We start from the raw sequence: 26,755 nt of genomic DNA on the forward strand, positions 1-26,755 counted from the left end.
CCTCTCCAAAGCTCTTTACTTTGCGCATGTACAGCCAAACTGAACATTGCATCGACTTCAAGATGGCGTTAACACGTCTGGCTTGCTTTCTGGTCCTCCTCTCAACTCACTGTAAGTAGCTAAATTCATGTTATAGATTCCTAACCGAGTATTATTACTCCGGAAAGATCCGTGGGTGATCGGTTCTATCCTGAATTTACTTTCGACTCGTGTGCCGGTTAAGTGTTACATTTGTGTCTGATTAGTTGTGATTCTTTCTGACCTAACTAAATATACCTTACAGTATCAAACCATTCACCCCACACAGAGAAAAGTGTTTAGATCATTGTATGTCAAAGAATATTTTAAAACGACTGATAACGGAATTTGTTTGTCATCATAACGCTAGAGCGTGAGCACTACTGACTCGATGAAATGCCGTTTCTAACGGACAGTGTTTCACTGTCTGGCTTTGTGAAGCGTGTCTTGGAGAACTATTTCTAAACAGTTATTTAAAACATCGACATCTATTTCCGAGTTATAATTTAACCGAGCATTATCTAAAGAAAACATTCTGCTTTGGTCAATTTGGTGGTTTTCGGTTACAAGGTTGGATTTGTCGGTTTGGCGACTTCTATAGTTCCAAAAGTTTTAGGTGTTGGATATTTAGACAAACAGACGTTCATACATTCTGAAATGATATCTTGAAATTTCCAGTTATCTATAGTGAAGTTGTTAAATATATATCTAGCTTGTTATAAACCGTACGGCGCTAGATCCAGTGATGCGAGATAACGGTAGTTTTCCACGGGAACAGACGGACCGCGGGAGGAGCTTGTGCAGGCCAGCGGGCAGCGCGTGCTTCTGTCCTTAAACAGAGTTTGAAAGTTTTTATTAGCTCTCTCGGAACGATCGATGGACCATCTTTATCTCCCCAAATCTAATCAGTTTGATGACATTTGAGAAAGGGTATATGCCATTTGTTAATGGAAAGCTTTGTGTTTCGACGACTAGGCCATCTCATCCTTTTGGAAACCTGAAATATTAAAATTAGGCAACTTTGGATTTTCCCGTTTGCCTTAGTTTAGTGATACAATATGCAAATCATTTGCCAAAATCAAAATATCACGGCATTAAAAGGGCGTTTAGAAACTCTTAAGTCTATATCCTCAAAACAAGTTTTATATATTTTAAATGCTGTTTACTAACTTTCATTAATCATCACTTGGCTTGTTAAAGCAAAAGCAAAATAAATCACCAAAATGAGGGCATAGCCTGTAGCAGAACTAGAGGGTCGGCGGGTCATCTGTCTGAGGGCTGGGCGAGCGGCGCGAGGACGGGCAGAACAAAGGCAGCCCGAGCCGTCACACCACGCCGTTAGCTTCTGATCATCCAAGTGTGCGGATTGGTTTAAACCTCAGTGGATTTAATTAGGAGGTAGAAATGTTGCAGTGTCTCACACGGCCTCCTTGCAGTCTGGTAGCCTTTAAAGATTAAATTAAAAGGCAGACTTGTTGACTGGTGGATAAAAAGAGGGGAAATAAATTTCCATTTTAATAGATGCATTACTTGAGTCATCTTGAGAAATGCAAATGTGTGTCCATGGAATTCATTTAATAAAGAAAATGATGTCTCAGTTATCTGACATCATTATGTCTTTTAGGTAGGACTACTGAACATAATTTAAAGGCGCAAGAAAGTTGTAGGAATGTAGCCTTATTTGTTTGGACTTGTTTTGTGGATAATAAAATGCCTGCAAGAACATTCTGCCATTTTCCACTATTGTTTTTACCTGAATTTCTCAGAACAGGGGTAAGCACTTAGGAATGCTGTTGCCTGGTATTCCTGCCAGTATGTAGGGGCTTGGACAACGCTCAAAGCAGATCAGAACTCTGCCAACATAAACCTCAGCTTCACTACTGGCATTCTCACGATCTTAGAGAAACCACCTGTTCAAAATCCTAATAAATCACTTCTGCCTTGTACAGCCTGATCTACCTTGTACAGCCTTGAAAGTGGGACACTAGCAAATGTAATTTCAGGCTTGATGAATGACCTTTTTGCAAATTAGTCAGAAATTGATTACTCTACATGACTAAGCCAAGCGACATTTGAAACTCCAGTTGTAGGCCTAGTTGTTTTGTGCCTCCTGGCAGCTCAGAGGAAGCAGAGACCTCTATCAGCAGAGACAGACAGCTGTCTTATGTGGAGTGATGTGTGGAGGGCTTCTCTTTGATAGGTAATTTCATCATGCCAAGCGGTTCGGCCTTGCAGCGCTTCACAGAATAGCGGACACATTTTGACTGGGTAAACTCTTCTAACAGCAAACAACTGAACAAGTATGTATTTTAAAGGAGCCCCCAAACAGGTGTCTTGGCATTGTTTGGCACGTGCGGTATAGCTGCTTATGGAGTCCTGGGGAAAGTGCTGATCAAGCTAGCTCCAGGAGGGGCTTGTTGTCAAATGCTTCCCTTTCCACCAACAGCTTGTGAGCAAATGTTTGGTTATTCCCTGCATGGTATGTAGGAACCCTTCAGGGGAGTCACACACAGCCTGACATTTTACTGTAGACAGTAAATGGCAAAGAAAGATAAAAAAAAAAAATAGAAAGATAGAAAAATGGACTTCACACAAGGAACCCCAGAGTCCCAGTCAGTTCTTATTAGTTGAATAGTTAACCTTTTAACCCCAAAAGCAACTGTGTGACAACATGAACCCCCTGTACTTTAACATACTTCTCTGTTTTACTCATGTTGTTCTTGAGACATAAAACTCAGATGTATCAAGAGACATGTAGGATACAGTGCTCAGTAGATAACTATAGCATCATGCTTTAGTTGTGGAATCAGGTGGCTGAGCGGTGAGGGAATCGGGCTAGTAATCCGAAGGTTGCCAGTTCGATTCCTGGTCATGCCAACTGACGTTGTGTCCTTGGGCAAGGCACTTCACCCTACTTGCCTCGGGGGAATGTCCCTGTACTTACTGTAAGTCGCTCTGGATAAGAGCGTCTGATAAATGACTAAATGTAAATGTAATTATCCACATCAGTACATTCGTGCTCCACATACACACGGCATTTCTCTGCCACAAGGACAAACAGCACAGAGCCCTGAAGCAGCTGAGCACATGAGGAAGGTGTTCGGGCGCAGAGGCTACGGACAGAAATATCTATCCAGGCATCCAAACCTCAGACACTGTTGTTAGCGGCACATGCAGCATTCCAATCACAACCACATGGACAGAAGCCGTCATGTACTGTGTAGTGATATTTCTGAATGTTTAGATAGACTATAAAGGCCTGAGGGTTTCTCTGGTAGGTGGACAGAAGGGAAAGAGGTGGTGGCAGCTTTGTGGGAGTTAGAAGTCCACCTGTGTTCATATGTCCTTTCATGAGACGACAATCCACATAAACCTCTCGCCAGGAGCATGAAAGGTGATCGAAGCCAGCGCCTATCCTGTTTTAATGAATGTTTAGCCTGGTAAACCTGTCAGCTCGGTAGACATGGGTGCAAAAGCTCAAAACACGCTAACCTTCCAGGAATTTTAAGCATGTACGTTCTCTGAACGTTGATAAAAGTATGTGAACAAAAGAGAAGATTGATACAGCAAAACCTTTTTCTGTCAAGAGCAGCGAGAATCCATAGTTAGCTTTGTGGCGTAAGGCAGTATTCTTTTGTTGACTTTGTATTTAGTGGCTAATCTAGTCTCCTATCATCTGTCTGAGTGTAGGGGCAGTGTTGGGATGACTTCCTGTTTGAGGATGTTTAGAGGTGGTCATGTGATTCCTTGGGGAGGAATCCTGTCTGTGGCGGAGTCTTGGTTCCCAGGACACAGCCTGGGCTCTCACAGGTCAGACGAGAACACCATCGATCAACATTTGGGAAGCAGTCAATTCAGATGAATGTCTTAATGACAGGGCACAGGCAAGGTTAAGCTCGGAGTCAGACTTCAGATTCTGTTATTGTTTACATTCGGTCACAAAGGCAATTACTCTAGCCTGGTATGTCAGACTGAGGTGAAACTTCTCATTCAGATGTGTGGCCTTGTCAGAGACGGATGCATGCATTTAGTTAAACACCATTTCATTTACAATATAAAGTAGTACTATTCTAAAACTATGTGCCATCCTGTGACTTCATACATCAAACTGAAACGCTTTCACATGGTACTGTAGTACTGGCTTTGCAGCAGATTTGTTTTGGTTAGAAATCACTCAGAAATGTTGGTGTTCATCCAAAGGGAGTGGGTTGTTTGGTAACATAGGATTGAGTAACTGGGGAAGAGAAGGGTTAGGGTGGTGGGATGTTCATGTAACCGCAGTAACTGGGAGGGTTAGGGTGGTGTTAAGGTGGTGTGGAGGAGGGTTGGGGTGGTGTTTTTGGTATTTCAACAGTAATAACTTTACCACTAAACCGTAATGAAGTGTAACTACTTAGTTGTTCCTATAAGTATTGCTATGTAACTACATGGTAGTTATTGTAACCTTAATGTAAAGTATTGCTGCTTTTTATGTTATTTTAGATCTTACAGTATCCCCTTTTTGTAACATGGATATTATGTTTTTAATCAAATACACTCCACTAGGTTTTTCCTTTCTGTCTCCAAGGAACTGTTTCTTAATTAGCGTGTGACAACAGAGAGAATAGGATCAATAGTCTGCCCTGCTGCTAAACAACATCAGACCAGCAATGTGCATTTAGCTGACTGACCAGCCTGGAGAGGGCAGATTGTAACCAGACCATCTGTCAATCTGTTGTTAGAGACTAACACCAACAGGCTTCTTAACTGGTAAGTAGAAGGTTTTAAGCAGGATCTATTCCACAGTTTTAAATACTGCTTTTAACATGGCAGGAGTTGGCGAGGGAATTATTTGACTTGTTTTTTCTTCGAGTAAAAATGCATCAGGAATGTTGAGACTGAGGTGATCTCCAAATAATTAGAGGAACGGATAGCCTGGGATTTGAAGCAGGCTACTTCTTCATAGTACATAGAGCTGACCTACTAAGGGCTACCATCCATTAAAACTTCATCGTTAGTTGGGTGGAAAAAGAAATACAATTTGTTGGATGGAACATGAATAAATAAATACCAAAGTGATAATATCTAGGGACATTAATGGCATTTTCTGATCCTGTCACACTGGATCATGGAGATGAAGTCGACCCACTCATGTTTCAGGGCTGGTGGATGGGACTGGGCAGCAGTGCTGTTACCCAGCTGCCACGTGTAACTGACAGCAGGCAGGGGAAGGGCGTGCCTGAGATATTTGCCGTAATGCCAGACATAAGTGGCGAGTTTGTAACATGGTGGCCCTTGACAGAGACCTGCTACAGGGCCGCATGGGTAACGCTCTATGTCCCAGAAAGGAAGAGAGGGAGGAGGAAAACAGCCATATCAACAGCCATAGAACAGCCATATCAACAGTCTTATCAACAGTCTTATCAACAGCCATATCAACAGCCATAGAACAGCCATATCAACAGCCATAGAACAGCCATATCAACAGCCATATCAACAGCCATAGAACAGCCATATCAACAGCCATAGAACAGCCATAGAACAGCCATATCAACAGCCATATCAACAGCCATAGAACAGCCATATCAACAGCCATAGAACAGCCATAGAACAGCCATATCAACAGCCATATCAACAGCCATAGAACAGCCATATCAACAGCCATATCAACAGCCATAGAACAGCCATATCAACAGTCTTATCAACAGTCTTATCAACAGTCTTATCAACAGCCATATCAACAGCCATATCAACAGCCATATCAACAGACATATCAACAGACATATCAACAGCCATATCAACAGCCATAGAACAGCCATAGAACAGCCATATCAACAGCCATATCAACAGCCATATCAACAGCCATATCAACAGCCATAGAACAGCCATATCAACAGTCTTATCAACAGTCTTATCAACAGTCTTATCAACAGTCTTATCAACAGTCTTATCAACAGCCATATCAACAGCCATATCAACAGCCATATCAACAGCCATATCAACAGCCATAAAACAGCCATATCAACAGCCATATCAACAGACATATCAACAGACATATCAACAGTCATAAAACAGCCATATAAACAGCCATATCAACAGCCATATCAACAGTCATAAAACAGCCATATCAACAGTCCTTATTAACAGTCATTCACATCACTACTCAGCGGTTTGGTGGACATGTGTCACTGCTGTAACAGGATCCTGTGAATTCGCCCTGAATTCAGCCATAAATACGATGGTACGTGATAAGCAAGCTTCCAGGAACCGGCGAAGGACCAGTGCAACAGAATTGCCCTCCTTTTTTTTTTTTTACTTAAAATTCCATGGAGACTTCTTCAAATATAACCACACTATCTTATCATCCTTCCTCGTAGACCAAAGTTCTGCTAACAGACCAGGCTTAACATGTTTACTCAGAGGTCCTTATCAGAGCTAAAAGATTAACTCCTTTTAAACCAATGGAAATTCAAACCTTGGAAATGTTTCTCACAGCCGGCAGAATCAGGCAGTATTATTAAGAGATTGTGTGACACTTGAAAGAGTAATTTAAAAACCCCAAAATATAACAAAAACGCTTGGAGATGCACAGCGGACCTTGTAATTGAAAGGAGCTAGTTGGATTGGGGTTCTGCTGCACCAGAAGCAATTTACAGCGACCCCGCGATGAGTCCAAGACTAGGAGAGAGAAGACTGTTTAAAAATGACAATTTATGAACTAAGAAAAATGATTTGTTGCAACATGAGACAAAGATTAAAGTTGCCCCTTTAAAACCAATTTAATCCCAACAGAAGCAAGAATAATGTTTTAAGAATCAGGATTACGACAGATTGTGATAGAAATGTATGTCTGTGCAGCTCCTCATGTTGTCGTGGGAACGCTCACGCGGGCAGGAATCACGCTGATCTCAACTCCACAAAAGGACTAACAGGGTCTCCAACATTGCTCTGAATCATCAATTGACCATAAAATGAGACTCCTTTAAGCTTGCATGCGCATCATGACAGAATGACAATTATCTGCAAGCTGTAGTGCCCTGCCTGCCACTGCTGTCATGTCCTCTACGTACCCAGCCTGCCTTCTGAAGCTGGATGGCCTGCCGTCCCCCACGGCTGGGCTCTGTATCGCCAGCTGTGATTGGCTTCAACCATATTTCTAAAATTGCTAAGAGAACGGCATGGTGTTTAGCTGCTGCTTGAATGTCCCTACTAGGAGACGAGATGTGCATGACAGTATCAAATGTTTATTTATGGCTAATGGTTTAAAGAGATTAATATAGCACACTGCGCTCACGAACCAGGACCTTATTGACTGCTGATCCAGGTTGTAGCCACCCTGAGCACTTCTAGACTCACTGTTATTGCTTCTGTAGTTATGTGCTGGACTCATACAGTGTACTGTACACTGTCCTGTTGGACAATGTTCCAGGAGGGATCCTGCTTTGAATATGTTTATTCCTGTACATTTCGTAATGGAACTAGAAGGCTATAGACTGAAGCAGGGAGGAACAGTCGAGTGATTCACTAAATTGTGAAATCTGATGACAGTACAGTGACTCACCCTTTGCTCAGGAGCAGTGACAGAGGAGTTAGCATCTGATGTTCCGCCGCCCTCCCTGCACGCACAGGCCTGGAACCAGTCTCATCTTAGAACAATCGCAGCAGAGATGTGTCGTTCTCCTGAAATATTAAACGTGTAAAACTACAGTCACAATATAACTAACAAATAATTTATTGGGAAAATAAATAAGCCTGGTACAGAACAGGAGAACAAAAGTGTTGTGGGGAGGGGGGGCAGGTAAAGGAACAGCACTCAGACAGCCCTGTGTGGCCCGGTGAGACTGAAGAACACAAGCCGCTAAACACGAGCCGAGCCTAAGACCCTCTGAAAGCAGCTCCAGCTATCTGGCTTGAACTAGAACAATGATCTTATGGGTTCATGCATTTTCCACTACACTTTCAGAAGGAATCTATATCTGTAGGATGATGAGTGCAGGCTCTTAACCGTCCTTCACCCAGCTGGGCACGGAGGATCATCCATGTGGAACTGACCAACCATGCAGTTTTATTTCAGATCATCAACACTCAGGATCACGGCCCTCGTGGCTGTGGGCACTGTCCTGTAGGTCCAGGCTACAGCGCACGCTCGCCCAGTGCACGCTCGCCCAGCGCACGCTCGCCCAGCGCACGCTCGCCCAGCGCACGCTCGCCCAGGCCTGGCCTGGCTCTGGACAGAAAGAGTGTGTTTCGCCTGCACGTTAAAAGACAGTAGTTCACACACAGACCCCAGATGTGAGCATTAGAGGTGGCTGGTGCGGTGTATCTAGGTTAAACCTCGGTGCTTACGTCTGTTTTCTAGTCTTCCCATCAGGGTTTCGTGGGTACAGTGCATTTAAAGAGATTAGGTCAGCAGTTGGCTAATCAGTTAGAGACATCACTTATCAGGGGTGGGGTTAATTGCTATGTGTAACTGCAAAGATTACAACCGGCAATCAGGACATTCCATACTGTCGTCATGGTAATTGACTAAATATTCTCCTCACTCCACTAATAGGTTTGGCTGTAATCATTTCCGATTCAAGCTTTTTACCCCCTGGCTGTCGCTTGGCTGAGTCATATGAAAATGGGAGTGCCAAAGGACAGTAACAATACTGTAAATCTGAATCATTTAGTCACAAATGGTTCATTTACAACATAATTATCTCCAAAATGAATCCAGGACATACACACACACGAGAAGGCCTGTAAAGGGAGCGTGAGATGATGACGGTTCTGACAAGGTGGCTTCATGTCTGGCGGGTTAGGAGGAGGGAGGATGGAAGGAGGATGGAGGGAGGGAGGATGGACGGAGGGAGGATGGACGGAGGGAGGATGGAAGGAGGATGGAGGGAGGATGGAGGGAGGATGGAGGGAGGATGGAGGGAGGACAGAGGATTATGTGAGAGGGAGGAGTGTTCTTCCTGGATCATCGTCCAGATGGCTGCATGTTTCTTTACGATGACTAATCTGAGCCTTCTGAATTACTACTCCATCTTTCTGAGATTTAAATAAGAGACAAAAGCAGTGGGTCTATAAACAAAGTCTCCTCAGAAGTTTCTGGCAGGCCGCTGAGGTAATAGTGGTGATGAGTGGTGATGTGTTGATCCTAGGGTGACTGGTTGGGCCCCAGTTTGTCACGATGACCTACCCTGCCACATCAGACATGACACTATGGAGATATTCTGGGTTCAACAGTGACTGGAAGCCTCTGACTACCACAGCAGGCCTCTGACCGTTAAAACGGAAGGCGGTCATCTATGTTTTCCGGGCAACAGGTTGCACTGTAACCTTTTATATAACAGTTACGTCTAACTTTGTGTGACTGCATAGCTTTGTTAATGTTGAAGAAACATCCGCAGAGCTGGACGTTTCTGCCATCTGACAATTGTCTGGCATTTCCCATGGGGAGTCCCCTCCCCCCTCCTCCCCCAAGCAGGTGATAAGAGCGGGGGTAACTGGCCTGTATGCCACCCCCCAGCCCTCCTCTCCCCATCTGTTGCTGAGCTACATTCCCTGTCCCCAGCACTCAGCCGGCTTATGCTAACTATGTGAGTCTGCAGTCTGCTTTCACACATGCTCTCTGGGTCACTCGCTCTCCTCGGGAATCACATTTGATGTCTCTATCCTTTTTTGGAAAAGGACGAGCATTGGGATCCTGCAGTTGGAAAGGATTTTTATTTATTCTCATTTATGTACTGTGTCAGGCCAAAGTGCTGCATGGAAAGTGCTGAATCATTTGTCTGCTCTAAGAAGAAGGCCTCTTGTTTTGTCAGTTATGTAAACAACTATCTGAATACAAGTCCCACTTTATTAGCTTATTGTATTTTTCCTTTGCAGATGCTACACATTGCTAAGGTCGAATAGAATTGATCTGCCACTTCACAATCAGATTTTATAAAATAACTTTTTGGAAAGTTCACTCTAACAAGTCTTGTTGTTAAACAAACACCAGTTCAGGAAGCCAGTATACCCAACTGGGAAGGTTGTGGTTGTAGGCTGTCTGAGGGCAGAGACTCTCTCTTTTGAAGCCACTATGGGAGGAATGTGAGGGCCTGTGACATGCGACCCCCGGCCAATCAGAACAGGGGTTCACCTGTGAAAGCTCTTCCCCCCAGAATCACAGACGTGTGTTCAGCTAACATTCTCCAGTCCTCCTCCGCGCGGCGCGCTGCTCCAGAATGGCTTACGAAGCACAAACAGTTGGTTCAGAAATGTTTCCCACAGCTTTGCAAAAAAGGTCTGTCAGGCGCTTTAAGGTGACATGAACTATCAAGAACTCATAGAAACACCTATAGGAACAACATTGTGCCTTCTTACACTTTTGTAATATATCACCAACACTCAAGACCATTTAATTACTAAGTCATTCCTGTGTATTTCCAATTTATACTTTTTATAATGCTACTTTTGACATGATTCTGTCTGGGCAGCAGGACCCTACAGATTCCTCCGGGGAAGATCAGTAAGGAGGACAGCCAATTAAAACGCAGCATTCCACATTCACATTAAGCGTAACCGTCATGTCCCCCTCCCAGCTCATGTCTTCTGTATGCCGTCTTGCGTAACTGACTATCATTTTCCAAAGGCTATTCATGGAGTAATAGGGGTTGGTCACCTTGATTTAAGGCTCTAGCTTGGCTGTACATCACTGCTCTGGAATCACCAGTGAAAGCAAAGGTTAGGGGCGGCTCATTATTCCCTCGGTTGCTATAGAGCTTGGCTTTGCGTCGCCTGCATGCTAAACTAATGTTATTGAAAGTCAGAGCTTATAGACCCAGACAGACTGCAGTGTGCGGACCCAGACAGACTGCAGTGTGCGGACCCAGACAGACTGCAGTGTGCGGACCCACACAGACTGCAGTGTGCGGACCCACACAGACTGCAGTGTGCGGACCCAGACAGACTGCAGTGTGCGGACCCAGACAGACTGCAGTGTGCGGACCCACACAGACTGCAGTGTGCGGACCCAGACAGACTGCAGTGTGCGGACCCACACAGACTGCAGTGTGCGGACCCAGACAGACTGCAGTGTGCGGACCCAGACAGACTGCAGTGTGCGGACCCACACAGACTGCAGTGTGCGGACCCACACAGACTGCAGTGTGCGGACCCAGACAGACTGCAGTGTGCGGACCCACACAGACTGCAGTGTGCGGACCCAGACAGACTGCAGTGTGCGGACCCAGACAGACTGCAGTGTGCGGACCCAGACAGACTGCAGTGTGCGGACCCAGACAGACTGCAGTGTGCGGACCCACACAGACTGCAGTGTGCGGACCCAGGCCCTACAGATGCTACGGTGCTGGAGACAGGAGAGATGGAGCCATTCTCTGGCCAACATCGATAATGAAAGCCAAGAAACGAGAAAGAGAAACCTGCGAAGGGTTAATCCTAACCCTGCGAATTCTATGGACCCTCAACTGTATCCTGAAATCAATGTCAAATTAATAAAACCAATTATTGTGCAATTAGAAACAGCATGTGAAGGGCTGAAACTCTTCTCACTGACCTTCATAGAGTACATAAGATAATCATTTGCCAGACAGTTTATGAACAGCCCTTGCCTTCAGAGTTGCTGCACAAGTTGGCTTTTGTTGTTCAAAAGTGCAAACAAAGACCAATGAATCCTCCAGGCTGTGGGGGGCCAAGCTGGAGCAGAGCACAATAGGAGCTCTGGGTTTGTGCTGCTGTTCTATAGCAGATAACATCTTGATGACTGGACTGAATGCAGTCGGGAGGCCCTATTATGGAGACTTCATAAGCTTCCTGAGCGGTCGCCTCCGCTACTAGTCCAGGCTGCCAGACACCACATCTGTGTGGATGCTGAACAGGGACCAGCTCTGGTCCTGGAACACGTCTCAGGGAACTGGCATACGACAACCAACATGATTATTGTTCACGGCGACCTAAATAAGGAGATAAAAAGGCTGTAAACAACCCACCGTGCTGGCTGTCCCACCGTCCCCAGAGGGAGTGGCACAGGGCACAGGCTGCCATTCTCAGCAGAGGAAATGACCATCGTTTGGTGCAGGAAGTGGGTCGGATTAAGGCTTTTGCTCGTGCTAAGTCAACATGGCTCTGCTAGCAGTGTGGTGTTATTATTCAGCTGTCAGACAAGCCTTACCTCACTGCTGTCTGACGACCAGCCACACACTGAACAATGGCTGCTTATCACCACAGCCCAGGCTACAATGGCTGAGCCTCTGTCCCACTGCACGGCCAGCACAGCAGCAGGTTGGACTGTACCGCTGGGGTTGTTGTGAACATGAACAGCGTTCAGATTTAACTGACAACAAAGCGCTCGAGTGGAGACGTGTCTTTTGATCTCGAGAGGAATTATGAAGGATTTGTGTGTTGAGGAGGGCAGTATGGTCATGTTAATATCAGACATGCAGAGATGAGGGAGGAGGTGTAGAGTGTGGCGCGGGGATGGGCTTAAAGCTTTGGATATAGGATGATGATATTTATAATGTAGCTTTCACTACTGGAGGTTTAACCTAAACACAAACGTATTACAGAACAGAGCACCAGCAGGGTTTACTATATGAACAGCATAAAAACCCCCATGAGAAATATCTCCCCGCAGTTACTATATCTTGGGTTGTCTTAGTAATCATAGTATTTCTCATACAGGAAAAAAAGAAAAAGATTCACTGAATGCTTCTCGTCGTACTCTCTATCCAACAACTCCAGGCCTTTCATCACACTTGGAAAGGGCTGGGCTGGAAATGACATTCCTAATTAGGATTTAGGGTTAGGGTTAGCTGGGCAGTCTGGCTGGACAGGAATGCGAGTCATTCGCAGGGTGCATGGCCTGTGCCATCTGTGCACAGTACAGTGAGCAGCTAATTCTGGCACAGAGTGTGATGCAATTTAACACAGATTTTCATGGTAGAAGATTCAAGCTCAGGATTGACTCGGTCTACCAGCCAAAACTCTCTGTGTTGAGCTGCATTAGGTCCCTAGATCTCTCTAAGCCTTCACAGTGGAGCCCCCCAATTTATTTTGACGTGTGGTGTGAGGCTGGTCTGGCATGTTGGCACGTCACAGGGCTGCCACAGGAGGAAGACGCCCCTCCAATAATCTGCTTCCTGCAGCAGTTGGCTTTTAAAGGAGGTGTTTTCAGCATCATTCTCAATGGGGACGACACAGGGACGACCCAGGGCCGACCCAGGGACGACCCAGGGACGACCCAGGGCCGACCCAGGGCCGACCCAGGGGGTTTGAGAAATAAGCTACCGACGGATGTTGTTAGTGAGGAGGGTGGAGGCGGCGCTGGCTGTGATGCTGCATGAGATTCTGCAGCTCTCCTTTACCTGAGAGCACGATTAGCAGGCGGTAGGGGCCTCGGTCCGCGCTGACAGCCTCTATAAATACCGCTTATGCCTCTCGAACGCTAACCTGTTCTCACCCTCGTGGGGAATAACTCACCAGCCCGCTGCCTCGGACGCCCACTTGCATCATTACTAACCTGTATCACTAAATGTCAGCACTGATACTAAAACTTGCTGCATATCAGTTTCATCTTTAGCTCATTATTTATGATCGGTAATAAGGCCTTTTGCTACACCACTATACTAATACTTTACTACATTTCTGTGCAAATGTCTGCCCCAGGTATAAATATTTAGATAGCTGCTACAGGCAAAGATGATTAAAATATTGCAATTTAAGATTTGTTGATTTTATCAGATCAGTCCTGCTTGCTGATTCCTTGTTGCCTTTGGGTTTAGCGGCATACTTGTGTGTGGAAAGTTTATTTAAAAGGGTGTTAAACGGTGTGCATACCACTCACAGCAGCGTATTTAAACCATACCTGAACACATAACTATTATAGCTCTTCACTACTGTATACGATGGAAAAATACAAAAAAGAAGAAAACTAAATTTGTGGCTGTTAATTTGACAGTTACGGTTAGATTTATTTACATCAGTTTTAGCGGGATAGTTCCAAACAGCTGTAAATCTCACAGAAGTCTTGTATTTATTTGGAGGGTTTTCTATCTGGTGAACACAGTGCTGGTGTTCTAGACCCATCTTGACACGTCACAGGGAATAAATGGAGCATTAAATTATCCCAGTATATTTACATTCTTAACGTTCAGTTTTCACACAGAAAATAACCGAGAGATGGCCATACCAGAAGCGTTCTATTGTGATTCAACATCCCTGATGCCTGTCCTGATGTGTCCCACGATTGCCTTCTCATCTGAGTCAGTAGGATGTAAGGATAATCAGCTTCTATAATAGTTATATCTGGAATGTCATCATTCCTGAGACACAATAGGCTCCATCCTAATTGTTTATTTAGCATTCATCCCCTCTACGAGAGACTCAAATGTGTGTCACTAAACAAAGGTCTCCATTAGCAGACAGGCGGCGAGGCCCTGAGCATGAGAACCAACAGCTAAAGAACCTGGGACATTTAAAATTCAGGCACAGAACAGTTGCATAATAAAGCCAGGATTGTTTGGCATGAGTGTGACTGAGGGTGATCTGCTCAGACCATTTAGAAAACCCTTTCAGAAGCACTTCACATGTCATGTGCAGATCACATCTCGTATTCCACAGTAATGCTGAGATGTGAGGAACTGGAAGCCCGCTACCATGATAGTCAGAGGTGTAGGGTGCCATGCTAGTCAGGGATGTAGGGTGGCTCAGGTGACTGGGAGGGTTCTCGTGGACTGGTGCTGTGGATGTTCGCTGGAGGACAGAGCCCAGCCAGGTGCAGACTAATGCTGACGCAGTCTGACAGGCTCTCAGGCATTCTGTCACACCATCAGTCCCCCCTCTCTCACCCTCTCCCTCCCTCCCTCACCCTCTCCCTCCCTCTCCCTCTCTCACCCCTCTCTCACCCTCTCCCTCCCTCTCCCTCCCTCCCTCACCCTCTCCCTCCCTCCCTCCCTCTCCCTCCCTCTCCCTCTCTCACCCCTCTCTCACCCTCACACCTCTCCTTGGCTTGTCTGGGACTTGGTGTGGGACCCACAGCAGATCAGAAAGCTTTCTCTTACTCTACTCCTACCATCTACATATCACTCATTCTGCTTGAGTCTGACTCTTTTCTCCAAAGAGACATTCATATAGTGCAGACAGAAGGTGCAGCGGAGGACTTAAGGATCTAATCCCAAACGGATACACCACACACTGCAGGCCACTCTCCCTTTACCACATCATGCATCTTACTCTTGTGTGTAACTTTCCAGTGTGTGGCATGTAAGACTGAAAGGATGTTGCAGAGCACACACACTGCAGAGCGTGGTGTGCTCTGAAGGGGAGCAGTATGAGGTAGTCTCTACAGGGACTTGTGTTATCTCTGCTTCATCTCATCTATTTTTAGCCTGATGGAATGAGGGAGGAATACAAAGTCTCTCCTGTCGATTCTAAACTCTGTGCTGAGGCACTACCTCACACACACAGAGTCAGCTGGGGTACCCACTACCTCACACACACAGAGTCAGCTGGGGTACCCACTACCTCACACACACAGAGTCAGCTGGGGTACCCACTACCTCACACACACAGAGTCAGCTGGGGTACCCACTACCTCACACACACAGAGTCAGCTGGGGTACCCACTACCTCACACACACAGAGTCATCTGGGGTACCCACTACCTCACACACACAGAGTCAGCTGGGGTACCCACTACCTCACACACACAGAGTCAGCTGGGGTACCCACTACCTCACACACACAGAGTCATCTGGGGTACCCACTACCTCACACACACAGAGTCAGCTGGGGTACCCACTACCTCACACAGTCAGCTGGTCTTTCATTTCAAACTCAGCGCTGGTTTGGACAATGCCTCACATCTACAATAACAGCTGATCTTTAAATCTTTAGTTGCATGCGATGATGATCAACTGACTCAGTCATTCAATGCAGCCTCTACCGTACCGGTAACCACTAACAACACCAGCTTCCTGGTAACCAGGTGACTCCCCCTCCAGAGCGTTCTGAGCGTGCTCAGTGTCACTACAACCCCCTCAGCAGCCTGATCCTACCTCATCCTTCACTTCTTTCATATCGGAGGAGTTTCATAGAAACACAAAGTTATCTGTGCGACACTGAAGGCTAGAAGTTGTGTTTTCGTGATTTCCCAAGCCACTTCAGAAAAGAGATTTCGACAAATCTAGAAAATGATTTTTCATATGGTCTTATATCATTAGAGGAGGAGCCGTGTTAATCTTCTGTACTTACGTAAAGACGCTCCTTCATAATCTATGTCATCCCTCACAATGGGGAGACTTCTGGAACGGAATGATACAAAAACAGTTGAAATCTGGATTTTGGACCTGACAAGTCATGTGTTGAGACTGACCTCCAGCAGGTCGTCGGCCTTGGTGACAGGGCACCTTTCAGCCCTACAGTCCTGCCTCTCCTTCTGTCCTGCCTCTCCTACTGTCTTGCCTCTCCTACAGTCCTGCCTCTCCTACAGTCCTGCCTCTCCTACAGTCCTGCCTCTCCTACTGTCCTGCCTCTCCTACTCTCCTGCCCTGTGGTCGTCGATAGAGAAGAACATTCATAGATCTCTGTATTTATATTGACTGGAGCCTTTTAGAGTGGTTTGGAATCTGACACTAATCATTCAGCAGTAAAGTGGTGTGAGTGTGTGTGTGTGTGTGTGTGTGTGTGTGTGTGTGTGTGTGTGTGTGTGTGTGTGAGAGTGTGTGTGGGGGGGGGGGGGATGTGTGAGAGGAAATAGAAAGAGGTAAAAAAACATGGTGCTGTTAAGTGTCCAGTTTGACACTATTCACACGGAGAGGCTTTGCATGACGGAACCCTGCAATACCAGAGTTGCAAGTTGTAGAACCTGAGATACAAAAACCAACCCATCACAGCAGTTATGTCACTGCATGGTCGTGAGGGTTCATAAGAGCAGTTATGTTACTGCATGGTCGTGAGGGTTCATAAGAGAGTCCAGTATGAAAGCCAGAAAACAACACTGCCCAAAGGAAGAGGACATTCAACAGAAAAACAACTAAATATATGGTATGGCACTTCAGTCTACCTGTCTACCTGCAATATTGGATTCACCATCCAATCAATATCAGTGCAGGAATAAACAAGAATATAATTGTAGTTGCTGAACCAGGGAGGGTAATGAGCAGCTCTGTGGTCCCTCTGCTCCTCCACATGGAACTGAATCAATGCAGCGTTTAAAAAATAACAAGGAATATTATCTTCCTTAATTATATTCTACTGAATTAACAAATGTGCTGAATGTTTTGTTAATGCTACACTTAACCGCAGATTATTCTCAGATTCAGAGCAGCGACCAAACCTTCGCTTGTGATCATGGATGATTTGAGCTTGTGATCATGGATGATGTGTGATTTTCAGCCAAGCTGAAAACAGAATAGTAGATTTAAAGATGGTAAATAGAGGGTTAGGGTTATCTAGATGTGGTGATCTAGAGAATGTTTGTTTTCCTAGTGGGCTAGTCTCTCTCTCTAAATAGGAACTGGAAGAACACACACTGTTCTCCTCAATAACAGACAGGGGAAATACTGAATACATACATTTCTCAAGTTTAAAACACGATAAAAAATAAAGCAATAACCTCAAATGCTTTAATCAGTTCTCCAGACATCATCTGTGATCCCCTGATAGGCTCTGTGTTCTGGGAGGGTATCCTCACCTCTCCAGGTGTGTCTGATGGATCTCTGGGAAGCTACCAGAGCATCACACTGAGATTAACCAAGAAAACAAGAAACAAGCCAGGCCCACAGAGGAGGCAGGAGATTAGAGGATGCAGTGCAGAGCCAACTGCACCCTGCCAGGAGAGGAGGCGGGGAGAGGAGGCGGGGAGATGAGGCAGGGAGAGGAGGTGGGGAGAGGAGGCGGGGAGAGGAGGCGGGGAGATGAGGCAGGGAGAGGAGGCAGGGAGAGGAGGCAGGGAGAGGAGGCAGGGAGAGGAGGCAGGGAGAGGAGGCAGGGAGAGGAGACAGGGAGAGGAGGCAGGGAGAGGAAGCAGGGAGAGGAGGCAGGGAGAGGAGGCAGGGAGAGGAGACGCACCCAAGCTCACATCAGACAGATGCAGGTGTCAGGGTCAGGATTAGACTCAGACCAGGACAAGGTCAGGACCTCTGATACCGCCCATGGGAGAGGAAAGAGATCAGGATGACAGCATGACGGGATGTGGAGACAGAGGGGAAGAGAGAGGGGAGACACCTGCCTCACTGTAGCGTCCTGCAGCCGGGTCAGCCCTCTCAGGGTCTCACAGCATCATCACTCGCCACGGCACTCCTGCTGTTTCCCATTGTCAGGAACGATCCATTTGTCACCCTGCAAAACACAGGCAGGATGTAAACTTTACAGGATACAGAGTTCACCCAGAACCTGGGAGCCAATCAGGCGTCTGTGTTTACCTCAGCTGTGTGCCGCTGCCAGCACAGGGAAATCAGGAGGAACTCAGGCTTCCTGCGGACAAACCGGTGTTTAAACCCCCTGTTCAGGAGCTTGTGGAGGGCTGGATGAGTTACTGGCAAGATTAGTATGCTCTTGTCTACTGTAGTCACCTTTAACACACCTAACAAAATAGGTGAATTTAAATCTGTATAAATGACAATCCTGTTGTGGTGTAGTAGTCCCTGAGCTGTATGTGGTCCAGTAGTTCATGTTTCTCCTGACCTGTACAGTGTCTTTGTCTTACAGACTTATCTAGTACATCACTGAACACACTGGAAACATAGAGATCTGTTTTCAATGCATGTCCTAAAGATTGGATCATCTGTTCACCATAACAGTAAGCAATGCACTAAATGAGCTGTACCTTACCTGATGGCAGGCACAGGCAGTCAGTAGGCCGAAATTTCAGTTTAGATACTGCTCGTATTAATCGTTACATCCCCCAGTGGAGAATCTCCTTCCTTCGCTGACTCCTCTAATCAAGAGGAGAATTGACATTTGAACAAGACAGTTTGACACCATCCTAGCTTCAAGGCTTGTCAGAAACATTAGCAAGTTTCCCAACCAGCCAGAGAAACTTCTTCTATACAGTTGTTATTTCCACCTCATCACCTTCCTCTACACACACAGACCTCTCCTCCCAGCCTGTGTGTCCTCATATTAAGCAGGATCACATCAGACTTTGGTGTTTTGACTGTCATCTAACTGACAGGTTTTTTATTATTTTTTTAATAAAAAATACATTTCAATATTGTCACTTACTCTGTTCCCAAAATAGTACTGTATAAAACATAACATCTAAAGAGTACTTCAGAACACCTTTCCAAAGATCTGAAGTTCAGATTCATAGCAAACAAGGGAACTATCACGTTTCAGAGAACTTACGAGTCAAAGTTTAATCTCAGAACGAGGTAGAAGGGATCCAACAATATGGCGTCAGTCTTGGTGAGGTGTTTAAACCGCCGACAGCAGGAAAACACAAGCTGTGTTGTAATTGTCTTAGACTGACTAAGCTGCTTACAGGACTGTCTGCTTCAGGTGCAGCCCCCAGACCGCCCCCACGCCCTGGGACGAGCAGGAACACTGGGTCAAGACCTGACTTAACACCCACACTAACTGCCCTTGACTTAGCAGAGAGCGAGACGGATAACACACCATCTCTTAATGATGAGGGCTAGTGGACGGGGGGTCAGAGTTTAGACGTCCTTATGCCTCCAGACAGACATGTCTGTTTGTGTCTGACTAGCGCGGTGGTATGAGTTGACTGTGTGGTGCTCAGCTAATTCACGGTGTCAGCGGGGGCCTTGGTGAACCCAGTCTGCAGCTCCACAGGAGCTGTTGTGTTTCTGAAGGCCCGACACTTTTATTTATGACCTCAGATGGAGAGGAGGGGCTACAATATCACCATGGTACCCGGGGGGAGGGGGGGTTAAGAGGATGTCCTAAGTGGCCAGGATGTAGCTCTCAGTTTGAGTCCTGGTTTAACTGTGGAGATCAGCCAGTAGAAAAAGCAACAGTGAGGTTTTTCTCTAAGCAGCTGACCCTGCCCATGACCCCTCCCCACCCTCTGCCTGAGCGGCAGGGGTGTGGTCTGAGGAACAGCTGTTTATGAGTGCTGACCTGTACGTGTGTCTACAACATGGCCTGTGTGGCCTGAGCCCGATCCCTCTGCCACAGCGGGCTGGGCAGGGGGGGCAACCATGCCCCGTTACTGCCACATGGGCACCCCTGTCACACAGGCAGGCACAGGGAGAGAGACAGGCAGGGAGAGAGACAGGCAGGGAGAGAGACAGGCAGGGAGAGAGACAGGCAGAGAGAACCAGTGCCTAGTTGTCTGAGAGGCTATGCTGCCAGCATGGAAGAGCTTTCACAGACATGGCCACGTGCCTCCTGTGCCATTACCCAGCATGCTAAGAGATCACACCCTCGCTTACATAACGCCACATTCATCTGACCAGCCACTCTAAAACTGGACGGCACCACATTCAGCCAGCCATGTGCTGGAACGCAGAGAATGAGGAACCTGTCACCGTGGCGATGAGGAGGAGAGAGATCGGGGGAGAAAGGGGTTTTGATGTTTATTGACTTTGTGGAATTTATGATGATGGAATTCATGATGAATTCATGAGGTTTCAATATTGTCACTTTCAGAGGTTGGGCTGACATAGTTCTTCTTCTGTGATTTGCAGACTTTTTCACAGTCTTGGCAGTGATTCTGAGAACAACCGACAAAGCGCCGTGGGCCAACGAGTTTGACTGTAAGAGCCAGCAGATCACAAGTCAGACACTAAACTCTGTCCACCCTTCATCACAGAAGAAGCACACAAGAATTGTTTGGTGAGTCTTCAGATCTCTACCCTTAAAAAAAACAAATTTTCTTTATCTTGCAGCGATTGAGTTGTCCTGTTTAGTAGAATCCATCTCAACGAAAAACCCCAGAATTGAGTGGAAGAAGATCAAGAACGGAGAACCCAGTTACGTTTACTTTGAGAAAAAGATCTCAGGTACCACACGTTCATCTTAACATCGAGTCATTCAAGAAAATGTGTTTCACTGAACGGAATGATAAACACAACCATCTTCATGTGCATCATCTAACAAAATAATTAGCTTTGGATCAAATGTTCACCAAATAACTAATTTAACGTTTAGTATACAGCATCAAATGTTGATGCTGTACACCAGTGTGTCGCTCCACCCCTCCCCCTCACGGTTCTTGTGCCTCCAGGAGACCTGGAGACCCGGGCCAGGATACGAGAGCCTGCCACGCTGGTGATCACCAACACCACCAGGTCCGACACCGCGCAGTACCGCTGTGAAGTCACCGCCACCAACGACCAGAAGTCTTTCGATGAGATTCTCATCCAACTGGTAGTCAGAGGTAGGTGTACCTCCACCCCTCCCCTCCCTCCCGTCATGTGCTAATGTGAATCCGCCCCCACTATGCCTTAGCAGGATCAGATATTGATTGTAATAAATTCCGCTGTGATGGAGTACGCCAATGCTATTGATTCCAGGATTCCTGGCAGCCAGGAGACTCTCCAAGTGACTGAGACTCAAACTACAAGCTCATGAAATTGGAATGCTTTGAACTGTATTACTTTTCCATAAATCGTACCTCTGCCGTACATAAGATTCTACGTTTAGATGAATATGCATAGCCTCTGGCCAGATGTAAATTAGCTTTCAAATTGGACAACACAGCATTTACAAAGATGACTGGAAAACTGTGAGGAACCACCTGCAAAGCCTCAGCGTTTGTAGTCTCCACTTCAAATGCTGAACATGAAACAGTCATGTGGGCAGGGTGGCACTCAAGGATGGTGACCCTCCCTGCTGTTTAGGAGTGTTCTGGGGCTAAATGTGGAAGCTCTGAAACTGCATCCCTGCTAAATAGCTAACGTGCTAAAGATGGAAAGTAGCAGGCGTGTTTTGGTGGCAGGGTTTGGCACCGGACTGAAAACACATACTTGTCTAGGTCACTACAACATTCATCAAGCCAGGTTTTCATCATTTCCACAGGCAGGGCAGCAAAGAGACGTACATCTTGTTTTACATTAAAACGCTGGATGTCTTTTTTCTTCACAGTTAAGCCTGTCACGCCCAAATGCAGCCTGCCAAAGTCCGTGCCTGTTGGAAAGTCAGCGGAGCTGGGCTGTGTGGAGGATGAGGGCTTCCCTAAGTCTCAGTACCAGTGGTTCCACAACAACGAGGAGATCCCCGATGACCCCAAAACCAGCCCCAAGTTCTTCAACTCCTCCTACGTGCTCAACTCTGAAACAGGGACTCTGGTGTGTGTTTGGGCTGGGGGAGTGTCGAGGCAGGGACTCTGGTGTGTGTTTGGGCTGGGGGAGTGTCGAGGCAGGGACTCTGGTGTGTGTTTGGGCTGGGGGAGTGTCGAGGCAGGGACTCTGGTGTGTGTTTGGGCTGGGGGAGTGTCGAGGCAGGGCGGGGTGCTGGCGCCCGGGGGGAGGGAGGATATTTTGGGGAGACAGTTGATGGTGTGAGGGGGCTTGAGCCACGAGGGGAATCTGCTGTCCTCGTTTGCACATTCCTCAAACCTCCCCTCCTCTCAGAGAGATGCAGTCAGCGGCTCGCCCAGGGCCACCCCGGTCAACCTTCACCCTGGCCTCTGGAAAGGTTGGCTTGCCTGTCAGTCCCGTGACTTCCAGCCCGTCACACCCAACTGTGAACTACAGGCCTTAACTGAAACCCTTTCAGGCAAACACTGCCAACCACAGCCAGTCGTCCTGTAGAGGGGGGCTGTAGTGGGGGGCTGTAGGGCTGTATTAGGCTGCAGAAACAGAAAACAAAGTGGATAACAAAATAATTGTCAAATGCCTCTTTAGAAAGATTCTGATTCCCCCTTCACCACCACCATACCCAACCTGTTACAGTGTCCGTGGTTGTATATCTGTCCATTCACACAGGAGGGATGAAAACAGCAGTTTCCTCTGTTTTGTCTGTAGAAATTCAGCGTTGTGAGGAAGGAGGATGCAGGGCAGTATTACTGCAGGGCCAAGAACGATGCGGGATACTCCGAGTGCAGCGCACAGATCATGGAAGTCTGTAAGTCTGGCAGATCACCACACACACAACACTAATTACAGGAAGTCCATTTGTGACCATACGCGGTTCTGTATTGATGACTAAACGGATCCTCTTATGAATCACAAGTCTTCAGTATTGCTGCCCTGTGGCCATGTGGCCAGGACATTTCAGGATCAGAAGCAAAGATGTAACAGAGATGTTTGTTCTCCTCAGACGACATCAACATAGCAGGGATTGTCCTGGGGGTGCTGGTGGTGGTGGTGGTGCTGCTCTGCATCACCGTGGGGATCTGCTGTGCCTACAAGAGAGGATACTTCGCCAGCCAGAAGCAGACAGGAAACAAGTATGTATAATATCTGTGATCATTTAGCAGACACTTTTATCCAGAGCCACATATAGGAAAGGATTCCAATCTATGACCTCTTGATCACTATGAACACAAAGACTGCCCTAAATGAGTCAAAAGGAAAGGTCAGGTTCTGGGATTCTTGAATTTAGCAAGAAGTTATTCACTGGCCCTCAGGACCAAATGCCGTTGTCTTCATAATGATGAGTAGCCCAAGTCTTGATAGTTGCCATGAGTCCTCATATCTAACATGTTCAGTGCCACACTACAGGCAGTTCCTGGTCTGGCTAGCGCTGGACAGTTCTGCTAATCTTGTTTGTGTTTGTCAGTTACAAGGCCCCTGCCAAAGGAGACGGCGTGGACTACGTCAGGACAGAGGACGAGGTAGATAAACAAACATAACACCACGCGTTTAAAAGGTTCCTGTTATACAATTCTATACAGCACTTGCCTGCAAGAACATAAGCTTAATATATTCTTATTTGTATTATTTTCTAGGGGGACTTTCGACACAAATCTTCATTTGTCATATGAGAGGGAAGTGAGTAGGGAAGTATAAAGGCCAGGAGTCAAAGACATGATACTTGTGGCTGGATTCTTCGTGTGATCAGCTAGCTGCCTCGTGCCTTGATCTGGACACGGCTGGAATGAAAACTAAACCCTTACGTTTGCCAAAGTTGACAAGTTTTCACACCTACAGTAATCAGTACCCAGCCCACATAAAGGTACCGAAATCCACTTGTTTTGCAAAATTGTTTTTTGTTGTTGTTGTTTTTTACAGTTATTGCACGTTTTAAATGGTTATTAACACTACCTGCTGGAAACAAAAAAATAATATTTACACAAGAGATTCTGCGTGGATGAAAGTCTTTATGCTTTGAAGTACATCTATCATGACACATTCTACTGCAAACATTTGCTTCAAACCTATGGTAATTTATATAACATTTATTTTCTACCAGCAAAATTTGTCAGACTATTTTTGATGGAATACTTTTTAAAATGCCTATAGATAAAGGTTTACTTTTTTAAATTTTTGTAAAATACTAACATGTTTTTATTTGGTTGTTGGACAAGAAATCTTTAACAGTTCTAACCACTGTGTTCCGTTGTAATCCTTCCCCTTTCCTCATCATAAAATATCTCACTAGTTCTTGATCGACGGTCTTACATATGTTATGGTAGAGATGTTCATGTTGATATTGAAAAAGAAAGTTCCATGTTAATGTTTGTGGAGTCTTAGACAGTAGGAGGTTTAAAGAATAGGAAGTGATGCTGAGTGGACTGTTCACAATCAGTGCAGCGCATCCTTGATATGAAGTGTCCTTTTATGCTTGCTGTTAATCTTGTACATATAGAATATAGTGTCCAGTTTGAGGTTTGTGCCGTCTATCAGGAATGCGTTCAGTATTACATTGTAATTAATACAGTTATGTGTAGAGTTTGTGTTGGGTAACAATTGTACTGACTGTATATAGATGTCCCATCCCAAGGCTATGTGCAGTGCTGAAATATTCTAATGTCTAGCACAGAAGGCAGTATGACACTCTGTCCATGGATCAACAGACTGATGGATGTTCATGGTAGAGAAGATATGCCCGTTTTGGAACATGGAGATCTCATCTTTCCTTTCCCCCAAGCATTTATCACTCAAATACATTATTTTAAAAGTATTTGTGAGCGTGACTAAACATCCTCAAAACACAAAGATCAGTTTCATATTCATGCAGACGTATATAGTTATTCATCTCATAGCAGGAACTGGTACTGAAGTTCACATGTGTACATTAGTTAAGAAATCATTCCTCTTAAGTGCCTTCTGCTACTACAACATCCCAGCTCCAACATCACCACACACATCAGTACATATATGATCTAACTACAACTGCATCATTAACTCGACATGAACGGCGTTTGAGAGGAATGATGCTCAGTACCGTCACGTATCTACACTCCACATATCTGCAATTTTGTAAATAGGAATGTTTTAATTTCTTTTTCATTGATTTGAAGGATTCAATTTTATTTTCCATTGGATTAGAAATAGAGATTACATATGTATTAGTGCCTAAATATAGTGGGAATTATTTTTGGTAAAGACACATAGCACTAGTATGCAAAGATTAAAAGATATACAAGACACGCTAAATGGTTTGATGAAGAAAGCCTTACAGCTGACATTTACCTTTCAGGCCAGATAATTACACATGTCTAGAACACTGTGCTTACTGGATGGTAGACTGTGTCTTGTGCTTGGGACAAGCTAGACCAATCACTGACTCCAAACCATGAGTTTCCACCAATCCAAGGACAGCAAGGTTCCAGAGATCTGTTTTGTTTGGTGTTTGAGCGAGTGTGGAACAGGATCGTTTAACTGAACATGATTTATTGATCGAAACTCGGAAGGTCAGCCTCAAGCCAAGTAAAGAAAAAGAACAAAAAAAAAAGAAATATTGACTGTTCATGTTTGTGATTAATAAAGCTCACTTCTAATACATACACATTTGTGGTGTTTTATTTCTTTTATCTGACAGTACAATTCAAGGCGATGTTTCATTGAGATGAGACAGCTTATTGTACTTTCTTGGTCCTGTTAGCCAGAGGAGACTGCACCTCCCACTGCCTCAGAGCGGGGCTTCTGAAACCACACACAAGTACACAGTCAGCACAGCGGGGGTGAGCATATGCATTCATCTGTGGAAGTCAGACATGAGCCATGTAGGATGTTTTCTAATTTAGACACAACTGTCTCATATGTAATGTTTCCCAGACACTAGCAGAGGTAAGCTCCTCACACTGCTCCTCACCGCTGCTCTGGGGACCTGAGGTGGAGCACACTCTCTTCTTCTCTGTCCGAAGATCCTGCAGACACAAAACCTGTTTAAACCACAGCTGGTGAAGCACCTATAGCAATGATAATGACGTGTAACATGTACGTACCTCCTCTCCTCTCACTGAAGATGGCGCTGAGTCCTTCCCCGAAGGTCACGTCATTTATGTTCCCTGAGGGGCCGTGGGATGTGTGCAAGAAAGAATAAATATCCAGAACTGGCTCAGATATCCAGCCACAAGCCCCCCAACAGGAGGGACATGAACGACTGGTCCAGAACATGCTACTGCGTCCTGCCCGTCACTCACCAAGCGGCTGCTCAACAAGATCTTTAAACTCCACATCTAAACCCCTGGGTTAAGTCTGTGAATAATTCACAGCTCTTCAAAACCACTTTAAGATCAAGGAGCGAAGCTCAATGGTTGGATTGTCAAGACACATCGTCAATAAAAATAGCCTGTTATTATCCCCCGGGGAAAACTGATTTCCTCCTAATAAGCGGGGGAAGTACGAGGAACAGTGACAGCACAAGGAGGTTATCAGCAGGGACAGCTGATGACCAACTCCAGACACGCATG

The 26,755-nt window shown here is 45.8% G+C and overlaps 2 protein-coding genes across 5 annotated transcripts in view; one reads left to right on the forward strand and one right to left on the reverse strand.

The window, feature by feature from the left end:
* jam3b (junctional adhesion molecule 3b) lies at positions 1-25,846 on the forward strand. 2 transcript variants are annotated; one of them, XM_062453189.1, is made up of 9 exons: positions 1-111; positions 20,640-20,708; positions 20,841-20,954; positions 21,179-21,331; positions 22,039-22,241; positions 22,920-23,019; positions 23,215-23,344; positions 23,677-23,731; positions 23,846-25,846. In XM_062453189.1, the coding sequence occupies exons 1-9, from the start codon at positions 27-29 to the stop codon at positions 23,879-23,881; spliced, it is 945 nt and encodes a 314-aa protein (XP_062309173.1). In that variant the 5' UTR covers positions 1-26; the 3' UTR covers positions 23,882-25,846. The 2 variants fall into 2 exon arrangements, with proteins under 2 accessions (XP_062309173.1, XP_062309174.1); XM_062453190.1 differs by lacking the exon at positions 1-111 and adding an exon at positions 18,733-18,787.
* Positions 25,363-26,755, reverse strand: part of ncapd3 (non-SMC condensin II complex, subunit D3) — a 10,822-nt gene continuing 9,429 nt past the window's right edge. For all 3 annotated transcript variants that reach the window (XM_062453187.1, XM_062453188.1, XM_062453186.1), the window contains exons 32-34: positions 26,288-26,350; positions 26,155-26,209; positions 25,363-25,985 (exon numbers count right to left, since the gene is read on the reverse strand). In XM_062453187.1, the coding sequence (XP_062309171.1) occupies positions 25,919-25,985; positions 26,155-26,209; positions 26,288-26,350 (185 nt within the window). In that variant the 3' untranslated portion in view covers positions 25,363-25,918. The remainder of the gene's footprint in view (positions 25,986-26,154; positions 26,210-26,287; positions 26,351-26,755) is intronic.

This window comes from Osmerus eperlanus, chromosome 27, assembly GCF_963692335.1.
Source record: "Osmerus eperlanus chromosome 27, fOsmEpe2.1, whole genome shotgun sequence".
Taxonomy (NCBI): domain Eukaryota; kingdom Metazoa; phylum Chordata; class Actinopteri; order Osmeriformes; family Osmeridae; genus Osmerus; species Osmerus eperlanus.